General features: G+C 42.5%; 1 protein-coding gene across 3 annotated transcripts in view; it reads left to right on the top strand.

Annotated features, from left to right (window-relative positions):
- LOC146059969 (EF-hand calcium-binding domain-containing protein 4B-like) overlaps positions 1–12885 on the top strand; it is an 87673-nt gene that overhangs the window by 46223 nt on the left and 28565 nt on the right. For all 3 annotated transcript variants that reach the window (XM_083172700.1, XM_083172701.1, XM_083172702.1), the window contains exons 6-9: positions 1457–1547; positions 7593–7688; positions 10766–10947; positions 12718–12763. In XM_083172700.1, coding sequence (XP_083028826.1) covers positions 1457–1547; positions 7593–7688; positions 10766–10947; positions 12718–12763 — 415 coding nt within the window. The remainder of the gene's footprint in view (positions 1–1456; positions 1548–7592; positions 7689–10765; positions 10948–12717; positions 12764–12885) is intronic.

Below are 12885 nucleotides of genomic sequence, written 5' to 3' on the forward strand. Positions count from 1 at the left end.
GGAATGAGGCTGATTTCCCCAAGCTCCGCTCCCATGCCACACAAACACCTCCCTTCCCTGCTGAGTCAAATACTGAAATTCATGTGTCCGCGGGACTTAAATGCCTCCAAATTTCGCTATTCATGTTATTTCAGTCCCGCTCCCTCTCAGCGAACCCACGAATTTCAGTATTTGAATCAGTAGTGAAATGGTTGTGGGGGCTCCGGGAATCAAGCAGGAGAATTTCCCACCTTCCCATGTGGCGGGCCCAAATTTCAGGATCCTCCCGACCATTCCAGGAGAGTAGGCAAGTATGCTCTATGCCAAGTAGAGAGGGCGGGGTATTATGTACATAATGTGCCAGGGCAGACTAGTTAATCAATTACAACAATCCCACCAGCCTAACAATATTCCCAAAATCTATTTTCCAAATCGTCTACTTTGTTCCAAAGTTGGTACTGTAGTTCTCTGTACTGTAGTTCTCAGCAGTGAGTTTCTTAACTGAATGTTTGAGACCAGAGATTTCCAGGTAAATAATTTTAATTAAATACCAGCAACTTTTCCTAAAGCATAGACCTCAAGCAAAGAATTCATACAATACACCCTCTGTTAGTGCTGTATGTTCCCACAGAGTTAGGCCAGCGAATAATATTTCATTTTGTTAACAATGTAAAATCACTTGACTTAGACACCAGAGTCACAGGGATTCGTTTGTGTGATATATATCATTTTGTATGTAACTGTATTATACAGTAGTATAAGTTCTATTAGATTTTTAACAATACCTGTGTCGTAGCTATACACCAGGGTCACATTTAATTCAGAAATTATAAATTGTTTCAACAATATTTTACACATCTCCTTCATTACTTCCTGCACTGATGCACTTTCAGGCAGTGAATAGATTAGCTTATTACAGTACAGATGAGCTTTGTAATCATATTATGGCACAAAACCACCGTACAGACTTTTATGTAGGCCAAAAAAGCTCCAATATGACTTCTAACAACTTTTCTATTTTTTATTTGGAATATCTAATTTCTCGACTTCCATTTAAATGACAGGACCTACACCCTATTCCCCAAATGTACCTCTCATCCATGTAAGGAGTTTATTTACTAAGATGGGAGTTGTATTGGAAATGGGATGTTACCCATGTCAACCAATCAGAATCTACTTCTTATTTATATAGCACCTTCTATAAGATAATATATAGAATTTGATTGGTTGCCCATATTTACATACCATTTTCAATAGAACTCCCATCTTAAATGTGTCACCCATCAATAGCTTGCACTCCTCATGTGATGGACATAAAGTGTGCTGATACCATTTCTTCTATAATTGGCAGTGCATACATCTACCCCAAAGTTACATATCTGCAAGTTTGGAGAAAGACTTTTCTTTGCCTACTGTTGTCCTCTACTCTGCCCTAATTCTTGTATCTATTTTATGTATGTATTTTATCTCATGGCAGGAGGATTGCTGAACATAATGAAGAGGTACAGCATTTATATGAAGAGATGGAACAGCAAATGTCTGAGGAGATAAAGAAATTGACCAATGAGGTACAGTGCTGTTTGTGATCTTTTCCACCTCTTCATAAAATTGTCAAATATTCAGAGCATGATTCATGCTGCTTAAATATAAGGTATTTTAAAAATGCTAACCTAAAGCTTGCATTGTGTTAGTAATTATCTTTACTGAATCCATGCTGAATAAAAGTTACCCCAGGTCTCCAACCCTTTCTAATATATACAAATTCCACTAAATTGTAACCAATGTCATGTATCCAACATGGCTGCCTCATCTGGTACTGTGTGCACTATGACAAATGCATGGCTCTGATTAACCTGTAAGGATCTTGCCATGTATGCTTATCTATGCATTATGAATATTCAATTCCAGGCATTACCTTTCCTGCCCAATATATTCCTGTTTAGTACGCCTAAAATGGCTTCCACATTTGGAGCCTTTATGGATGGGATGAATAACCCTAGCAATTGATGAATGGCTCAGATACCCTTGGTATGTTCTCTGTGGTTTCTCTATTTCATGCAAAGCTATAACATTATTATGCTCATAGACTACACATAGGGCCTTATTTTGGTTCATTCTTTCTGACAAAATCCTTCTTAGATGGGCAAAACCATGTGCACTGCAGGGGGGGCAGATGTAACGTGCAGAGAGAATTAGATTTGGGTGAGTAATTTTGTTTCTGTGCAGGGAAAATATGGACTGCTTTATTTTTACACTGCAATATAGATCTCACTTTGAAGTAAAACCCCACCCAAATCGAATTCTCTCTGCACATGTTACATCTGCCCCACCTGCAGTGCACATGGTTTTGCCCATCTAAGAAGGATTTTGTCAGAAAGAATGAAACAAAATAAGGCCCATAAACACCATACAAACTCTCTGTTCAGCACCATGAGTCCCATCTGAGAAAGAGTGCTATATAAATAAAATGATTGATAAGATTATTAGGTACTCTTTACCTAGAAGGGCGCCCGCGATTGGAATCGCGGGCGTCGGGGGTAAAAAATCGCGGCCATCGCGGGCATCGCGGGTAAATCGCGGGTACATTAAAATCGGGTGCCCGCGATGACCGCGATTTTCCCGTAGGGATCAATGTTAAAACCGGTGATTGACCGCGATTTTAATGTTAAATGCCTCAATGCCCGCGATTTGGCCATAGGAATCAATGTTAAATGGGCCACAGAGCCCAAATAGTCACTGTGAACTCTGAAATGGCCCCCACAATTGTTAACGCCAGCCCATGATCAACGTGAACCCGAAGCGTGGCGAGCGCAGCGAGCCCACGTGGGGCGGCGGTACGCGTCCTCCGACCTTTTCATGCCCTACTATCCACGTCGGCGTGGAGTTGAGAATAGAATAGTGTGGCGAGCGCAGCGAGCCACCGAGGCCCGAAGCGTGGCGAGCGCAGCGAGCCCCGCGAGGGGCCGCGGATACCTTCACAGGTAAACGCGTCCCCTCGCGGGCTTCACAGGTGTCCGCTTTTCGCCACGGACACCTGTGAAGCCCGCGAGGGGACGCGTATAACTGTGAAGGTATCCGCGTCCCCGGGCATTGAGGCATTGAACACTAAAATCGGGTCCAATCTCATTTTTAACATTGGTCCCTATGGGAAATCGCGGCCATCGCGGGCATCGCGTCGCACCCGATTTTTAGTGCATTCGATGGTCGCGATGGTCGCGATGGGCGCCCTTCTAGGTAATGAGTACCGATTATTATTATTATTATTATCACACTCAAATTATTTTCATGAAACAGGAACTTCAGAAAGGTCTATTTAAAAAATAAATAAAACACAAATGCATATTTTTAACATAAAAAGTTACCACGCTCAGGTGCGCCAGAAGGATGGAACCAAGCCTCTGAAGAGCTTGTGTGCACGGCCTGGGAGGGGGCAAGCTTCTTGGGGGTAGAGATAATAATTGACTTATTTAATAAAAAATAAAAGAGAGGAAAATGGAAGAAGATACAGAAATGTACAAGTAGTAGACCAAACACCAGCAAAAGACCAAATATCAGCTACATGCAGGGTAATAGTAAAAGCATTTGGGACAAGCAAAATGAACTACTAACACCTCTTTAGACAATTCTTAGCCTCTAATAGTGAATGAAGTCTGCAAATCTTCAAGCTATTATTGGAATCAATAAACAGCTACACAGCCTGCAGATGTCCATTATAGAACTGTAGGCCTATTCAGACTCGGTTGGTTAAATCTCATGTTAAGTGGGTTTCAGGGCTCGAACATATGTGCTCTGGCATGCACGCATGTGCAGAAATGCATAATCCACTGAGTTTTCAGCAAAAACATAGAAACAGAATTTGACGACAGATAAGTACCATTTGGCCCATCTAGTCTGCCCCTTTTGTAACCGTATTTTTGCCTCAAATCCTATTAAATCCAGCACTGGGAGAGAGAGAGAGAGAGAGAGAGAGAGAGAGAGAGAGAGAGAGAGAGAGAGAGAGAGAGAAATAGATGTATATACTGTATTTAGAAAATAAGGCAATCACAGGGGACTTTAAAATAAAACTTATCCTTATCTTATGGAAAGTAATTTTGGCCCAGAACAGATTCAGGAACCCAATCCTGATGGTGTCATATTTAATTATAGGCACAGGAACTGAGGTCCTGCTGAAAAATAGCACTTATTACAGTAGATCCTTATTTCTGTGTAAGAATATCATTATGTCTTCCAATTCATGTATAAAATGCTGAACTGCCTCAGTCTCTACCCCCTCTGATTGGAGGCTAGTCCACTTGTCCAGTATTCTTTCTGAAAAGTAATTTTTCCTCAGATTTCCCCTGAACCTCCCTCCCTCCAGTTTCCATTTATGTTCTTGTGTTCTAATATTCTACTTCCCTTTAATTGAAGAATGTTTCCCTTCTGGACATTGTTAAAACCCTTGATATATTTGAAAGTTTCTATCCTGCCCTCCCCACCCCCCTCTCGTTCCCTTCTCTGCTCCAAACTATACATATTAAGAATTTGTTTTAGTCTTTCCAGGTTAGTTTTGTGATGTAGGCCATGTACCATTTTAGTTGCCATTCTTTGTGGCTTCTCATAAGGACATCTGTTTTATCGGGGCTCAGACACAGCCATCTGGCACTCCCCTCCTGGTGCTCAGCTAGACTGCCAATTAAGGTTGTTATTGGGTGCTCAATACCTGGAGCAAAATACAGGTACCGGTGTGTCAGCTGCGTAGGCCATGCCATCTGATTATTTCATCCAATAGTAGCATGTATACTGCAAATAGAATGGTAGATTGTATAGAACTCAAAATATTTGAAACAGCGAAGGACTGTGCCATCCAGTCCACAGAAATTCTGCAGGCACTCAATTATAATCCCATGGACCACGGTGTCAAATGCTGCTGAGCAATCCAGAGGGATTAATATTAAACAGTCACCTCTTTCTCTTGCCATTAGAAGATCCCTCAGCACACATACTAAGGATGGTTCATTGTGTCTTCTCCTAAGTACTGACTGGAATGGATCATAAATATCATGGTTTGACACATGGGTTTCTAGTTGAGTTGCCACCACGTTCTTAATCTTCAGGGTCTAAATTAGGCTTTTTGAGAAGTGGTTTGACAATTGCTTCCTTTAGTGCCTATCTTCAAAGAGCACAAAAACTGGTCCAATAATACAGGTCCAATAATGTCCATAGCCCATACAGGTCCAATAATGTCCATAGATTTGGATGAGATAGGATCCAAATCACAATACGAAGAATTGCCTTTTCCCGTATTTCTATGGTCACCCAAAGGAGCCTCAGTTATTTCTTCAATACTTTGTATTAAGGTAGTATTTATCTGCTACCGCTACTTCTTCCAATGGTGTGGCTCTGCACATACTGTACGTATGTACTGGGCTGCTGTGCGGACTCCTTCAGCGACTATAACAGTCGCCGAGACGTTCCCATAGGTAGGGAGGGAGGAGGTGGGCAGGGGCCGGAGCAGGATAAATGCCCATCGGTTTTTGGGCATCCCCATGAAACTGCTGAGCGTTCCCCTGGGAATGCAGGCATGCCGATGTTTGCTTTGGGCAAGTGGCTGAGGTCACATGCACTGTCACACACTACCAACATACAGTACAATCACTTGCTGCTAGTCTGTATGCTTCGCTCCATGCTGATAGTCTGTTACATGAATAACCTGTACATGCACATTACTGCTGAGTAAGCCACTCCACTGGTTTAGTACTGGGCTACCTGGTGATTCAGTAGACCCACTGGTGTGTACTGTTACTTTGCAGTGCTAGGGCACTGCAGGGTGGCGCTGCAGGCCACAGGGTTCCAGCAGAATCAGAGGCACAATTACAATGTTCCTGTAATTGATTGATTATTGCTACTGCACATGCACAAAACATTCAGAAAACCCAGCTGTGCATGTGTTACGCAGAGTGTATGCACAAAGAGGGGAACAGCAATGGAGCAGTACATTTATATTTGTTCCTGGGCAGTGTCCTGAAGTGAGCATCACTTCTGATCAGGCCATGTGTGTCCAGGCTTTTAAGATGATGCATAAGATATGTTACTTATATGGGGATTTATTTATTATTAGTCATCATTAATATATGACCAACAAATGTCAATTACTGTATAAGGAGAAGTATGAATGAATTTATTAAACCTGGGAAATGTAGTAAAAGGTAAGACAGGGCTGAATCAGCATAGTGCCGGAAAGCTTTACATTTTTGAAAATCTAAGATGGCCAGCGCAAGACAGTCTGATGACAGAGGAAGAGCGATGAACAGCTCTTCCTCTTAGCAGATACAACATACAGCGGAAGCCCTGGATGGGTGGAGTTTACAGAAAAGAGCTTCAAGTCCACCACCCCTGAGGTGAAGACACCATGAAAGTCCTGGATGGGCAGTGGCTTTACAAATAATGTTAAATGCTGTTGCCCACTAGATGAAGAAGGTAGGATACCTGCTGCTGAACACTGCAATGTGAGGGGAGGCTACATGTCACAGCCTGGACAACCCATTCTGGCAGGTCTGTCATGGTGCCCTATTATCCCTACTCTAGTTATGCCACTGGTTACCTGGTAGGGTATTTGAATACCCTAGTACACTAAACTTTTGCCTAGGGAATAGTGTAGGGGTGGAACTCCATGAGACAATGGAGTCAGTTGGCACTGGACTCCAGCCCTAAAGGGGGCACTTCCATTGTCTCTGTGTCCTTCCCGCAGCTGGAGAGGACAGAGGAGGCGCCGGGTGGAGCATGTTATCAGCCCTCCTACCTTATAACAGGCTCTCAGTGGCTGCTCTGGTCATGGATGTCACATGAAATGTGACCCAAGTCCTAAAGAGTGAGTGTGATGGAGCCGGAGAACAGTGTGCTGTGACCGAAGTAGAGGAAGGGGCAGTGAGGCTAACAGTGGCACAACTGTGTAAACAAGAATATAGTAAGTGTGAGCAACGGGATGCGGGAAATTACACTTTGGTGAAAACTAGAGGTATATACATTCAAATGGAATTGGTGAAAACTAGAGGTATATACATTCAAATGGAATCATCAGTGCCATTTCCTGCTTTGGTTATAAGGCACAACGATTCCTATGAGTACATGCAATTTAAATAAGGATTCTCATGGCCACTTATATGGAAACACTTGTAAAATACAATACATGAACAAGCCCTGACATGTATCAGTGTCTTTTCTTCAATAAGTACAATAGATTTTACTAGCTGCTTTGGGACTCATCTACATTTGGATGTAAATCACCACTTGTCCATACTTGCCTACCAACCTGGAATGGCCAGTAGGACCCAAAAATTGGGTGGCCCCCCTGGCCCCTTAGACAGGTGGACAAGTCTCCCACATACTGATGACATCAGTTCTCCCCCCCCCCCTAATGTGCAGCCTCTGCGTTTTATCCATGGGCTTATCCTGGACAGAAGCCAAAAAGGTTGGCATGGATGTCCTTGTCCAAATATAAGAATTATGTAGATATTTAGCATCTGGGCCTATCCTATGTCAAACACCATTGGGTAAAAGAGGAGTTGACCCTCTATAACTGTGTTCTACAAACCTTATCAACCTTATTGTAATAGTGTTAATGATTTCCTGGTTAGAGTCACGTCCGGAGCAGTATCCACAATAAAGAAATGAAAACTGTGATAGACGTGAAAAACAAAGAGGTACATCAGCTGGTTTCTGTTCAGAATGAGGTAAGAGAGCATTGCATAATCAATAAAAACTGGATGTAGCATGGGCCATATATAAATGATATGTAATTTATTTACATTTCTGGGAAAAATAAAAGTAGATTTAAGTCTAAAATAGAATATAACATTGTACTGAAAACAAGGCATATACTGACATATAGATTAAACTAGTAAGCCCACTCAAAGCAAATGCTATGGAAGCTAGTCTACATCCTTGTGATTGCCTCCGTGTTTGTGCATGTGCGAGAGAGAAAGAGATGTAGTTTCACTCGCTGCCAACAGACAGCAGTATTTCGGAGACACACAAACAGACACTAGACATACTGTATATATAGATGATGTGCAAGCAGAGGCATGAAGGCCCATGGGGACAATGCAGTGATAGGGACCCATACTTACATACCGCACAGCTAACTATTAGAAAGTGCATGGCCTGTGCCTCATTATACACTGCTAGTGCATCCATGATAATGTACCAAGTTAATAACAGCAATAATAGAAACCCAAAAGTACTCAAAAAGGAGCTTGGAGTAATGGTCCGCATCACTGAAGGAGAATGTCATAAAATCAGTAATGGACTAATTTGCACAGGTATAAGCAAGGGAGCATCCAACACTTGTCATGAGCATATTGTGCAGGTTTGGTGCGATCAATAAGCGTAGTGTAGTAGTATTGAAAAGAACTGAAACCATAGCATAGCATCCAGGAGTACGGTAACAAAAGGATTTAGCTTCGAACAAAGGCATAGGCAACAAAGGAGCATGATCAGAAGCTGATGTTTTAAGGTCTACAGATGCAGATGTCGGGTGTATATCCTGCAGAACTCCCTCACTGCACCGACCACACAGACAACCTGGAGAAGTAGCATGCATCGGTGGATCATCAAATATTTTGAGGAGCCTCTGAGTCGAAGCAGATATGGCACAGAGAATTTGTTGAAGAGGTCTCCCCATGGCCCAAGAGATGTGATCCTGTGCAAGGGTAATAGCACAGCAGGTAGTCCAAAACACTGAAGTAGAACAACCAGGGCTATTTTTGTGCAGGCTCCAGCAGGAACTGTGGCCCTTATTCTAGTTCACTCTTTCTGACAAAATATTTCTTAGATGGACAAAACCATGTGCACTGCAGGTGTGGCAGGTGTAAAACCCCACCCAAATCTAATTATCTCTGCACAAGTAACACCTGCCTCACCTGCAGTGCACATGGTTTTGTCCATCTAAGAAATATTTTGTCAGAAAGAGTGAACTAGAATAAGGGCCACAGTTTCTGCTGGAGCCTGCACAAAAATAGCCCTGAGAACAACTGTAAGCTGGCAGCAGCTAGCATGCCACCAGAGAGTTATGAGATGTAAAAAGTCAGTGTGCCAAGCTGATCCAAGAAAGGAAGCTTAGCAGGTTCAAAAGGCAGGTGCAGCTCTATGGATCAGAAATGTAAGGATTAGCAGAAGATCAGCCAGTCCTAGAGCCTGGAGGCAGGGTCCTACAAAATGGTGCCCGGTCACGAGCACGATCGAGCAAGGCCTACAGCAGGAATCCGACCGGAGCTCCCGGCGTGGCCACACCAGACACAGGCGCAGACGGATGGCAGGAGAAAAGCCGGAGAATCACTCGGCCGGGTCCTCCAAGATGGTGCCGGGTCCCGCAGTGGCGTCAAGTAGGTAGTGGCTAGCAATAGGGATGCCTGTGTCCCCTTAGATAGGATTTTTTCCCAGGATTTTGGACGGAGCTCCTTTCCTCTGCTGCCGCTCACAGGCTCGTCCAAGCCACACAGAGCCGGCCTTAGGCATAGACAAACTAGGCAATTGCATAGGGCATTTGGAATGTCTAGTTGCATCATCAGCTTCTGCTGATTAAAATGATATGCAGCATGCCTATATTCTGTGTGTGAGTGAGGCTGTATCTGCATATGAAATAGTGTATTCATGGAAATCACTGTAACATAGCATTCCGTATGTAGGTACAGCCACAGTCGCACACAGAATATAGGGATGCCACATATCATTTTAATCATTGGAAGCTCATTGTGTGTGCTGGTCATAACAATAGCAAAAAAGGCACCCAACGTTAGCAGAACTGGCCAGGAGCTGCATGTCCTATTGAGGCAAGATGTATGAGGAAACATCTGTATCCAAGCAGAGGCAGGTGAGGCACAGCTTTTCCTGTCATACTAACGTATATGCCAGAGTTTTGAATTTATAAAATATGTCAAAAATACAAAAAAAAAAATATAAAAAAAATATTTTTATTGTTCTAATAAATTTTATAGTCAAAACTCTGAAGTAAAAAGTCTATGGCAGGTGAGGCAGTGCCTCACCCGGCTATCTTTTCTGCACATCTCTTATCAAAACTCATCGAATCTCCTGCAGTGTATTCTGCTGCAAATGTGTATATATTGTGTGCAAATCTAGCTCTGGTACTTGCCAGGGACTCCTCAGCCATTTACCTCACCGCACATCCCTGCTTCATTGTGCATATCCTGTTAACATCTTGCATGCTTAAATAAAATAGACTTCTTTCTAGTTACCTTGTTGTCCTGGTTACGCCTTTGGGCTCAGTAGTAGTGGTCCTGCATGTCTAGGAACCCTATACATGTCCCCATGACCCCTGTTACATGACACTGATTACAGGTCTCTGGCACATTTTTCTTGTCAAGTGGTATTTATCTATAATTAAAGCAGTAGCTTCAATGGGTTGATGCCATCTAAATATCTGACAGCTTTGCAGTGTCTACAGAACCTACAGGAACTGAGACTGTTGTCAGAAATGAAAGGCATGTAGCAGATATGGAGATACCTGTTGCGGTCACTCCATGGTGCATTCGAGGGATACTCAATATTTGATCAGAAAACATCTGTTTTGGGGGAATATTCTAGAAATGTTATAGTCGCCATTGGCGTTACAGTATTTGAGTTGCAGTCTACTAACAAATTCATTTCTTATATTGAGATTCGGTTTAATTAATTCTCAATGCTTACATAAGCCACACACTATATTATACTGGATAAGCGTACAGTGTTTGGCACGTGCAAATCATGTCAGGTGCTTTATGCCATGTGCTAGAATATCGTGTTCAACCTACAGCTGGAAAGAGAGCTACATAATCTGCAGAGTACAGAACAGGTGACCAAATCGGAGAATGAAAAGCTAAAACGAACCAACCAGGATTTGAAGCTTCAGCTGGAGAAAATAGGAGACCAGCTGTCCGAAGCGCAGGACTGTCTGAGCGAGATGAAACAACAAATGATTCAACATGAAGAAAAGCAGTAAGAATAAAACAGTTACAATAATAGTACATCAATTCTGTTTTCCAGAATGCAATATGTAAATTCCATAACAGTTTGCGTAACATTGGGTGGTAAATTTACTAAAGCTTCTAAAAATAAAAAGAGGTGGTGTCACCCATAGCAACAAGGTTCTGTCTATCATTTTCTAGGGTTCAATAGAGGAATGATGGACAGAATCTGATCACCTCTTTTCATTTTTAGAAGCTTTAGTAAATTTAAAAACAGGTGCTTCCCGCAAGGCCACACCCCTCCCTGTGATGCCATGCCCCCATATTGAAGTAATCAATGACTTCCCACCCCCGTTCAATTTACGATAGAAGACACCCACAGGAGTAATACTTATGTACCGGGGGGTGGGGGCTGATCCAGGTCCGGAATGTGCAGAACAGGTCTGTGGCAGTCTGCTGCCTTTTGGGGGAGGGAGCGGGTGGCAATGACCTACCCTTTGCAAAAGGGAGGCATGTGATCCACCGTTCTGGAGAAGGATAATGCTATGATATCGGTAAGCAGGCATACATTTCCTGGCGTATTTGTAGGACCTGAGGAGGCTGGATTGTGTGAACTCATGATTCATGCAGCTGACCGAAGGTGGAGATGATCCAATGTTGCATCCTAGAATCACTAATGCAGCCTGCTGCTGGAATTAACATGCATTTACTATTGCTGCAGCTTCCATGCATGCCTACTTTTGAAAACTAGTTTCAGGGAGATTATAGTTGGTAGTAGAATTTTGAACAGCGCCCCCATTGAGAGGCGTGTCATGCTCCACCCAAAGGGCGTGTCTAGTTCCATATATGGAGAGATTGTGAAAAGATTGTGAACATGGCACCTAGAAGGGTGGGTGTGTACTACTACATCTGAGAGGAATCTTGTAAAATTACTTGTATCCAAATGTAGATGACCCGCAAAGCAGTTAGTAAGAGTTACTATACTTGGTAATGTGCTGGGAAATGGTGCTGATGATTCAATGTAAATGTATCTATCTCTCATACCTTTTTTTCCCCCAAAAATGTAAAAGTGTAATGTGGGCTAGGTGACATGCGGAGATTGCTAGACTAATGAGGGAGAGAGGAAGATTGCTGTTAATTCAGGGAGTCTCCTGCAGAATGCAGGTGGGTAGGCAACTTTGCTTCCATGTAACCATGGCAATAGCCACTCCACCCTGGCGAGGCAGGGAGGAGGGGGCCTGGTTGGAAGAGGCTACACATAAGCATCCTCCTCTATTAAAACTCCCCTAGCAATGATGAAAATTGACTCATGGAGTGTGTCTATGATCACACAGGATGGACACTCAATACTGATGCCATGTTGATCTATGTACATTATTACAGCTGAATGCAGAGGCACACTTGCATTTTTGTCACTACTCCCGTTAACTTCCCACATTTGTCCCTCCGATCAATCACGCTGTGTTTAAATTCTCACTGCGAGTTTCATCGCAGAAGTGATTTGACATGTCTACCGATAATTGCTCAGTTGCGTGACATTGCATAAAAATGTGAATTAGGCCATTAGCCATAAAATACACATTCTTACAGTTTAAAAAACTACATTTGCACAAAAATATTTGTAAAAGGGTGTATGCTGTACAGGGCTGAAGTTTTGTACTTTTGAAATACACCTAATTATGTTACAAAGTAAAACAGACACAGTTATTGACTAAAAGACGTATATTGATACTAGTGTTTAATCTTATGAATTAAAGATATCCCAGATGTACTGAAATTGCTAAATATTTGATTTACTTAGGGAGACAATGGATAATGAAGAAACAGAGAACATTTCAAGTGCACAGGTATTGCAAAAAATGTCAACTAAATTTGTTAATTTTCTTAAAATTTATTTTAAAAAAATTAAAAAATTCACACTATAACACCCCAATAAGTGTACGCTTTCCCTCGCACGGCTTGCTTTGCT

The sequence above is a fragment of the Crinia signifera genome, chromosome 2, assembly GCF_055691185.1.
Source record: "Crinia signifera chromosome 2, ASM5569118v1, whole genome shotgun sequence".
In the NCBI taxonomy this organism is placed as follows: domain Eukaryota; kingdom Metazoa; phylum Chordata; class Amphibia; order Anura; family Myobatrachidae; genus Crinia; species Crinia signifera.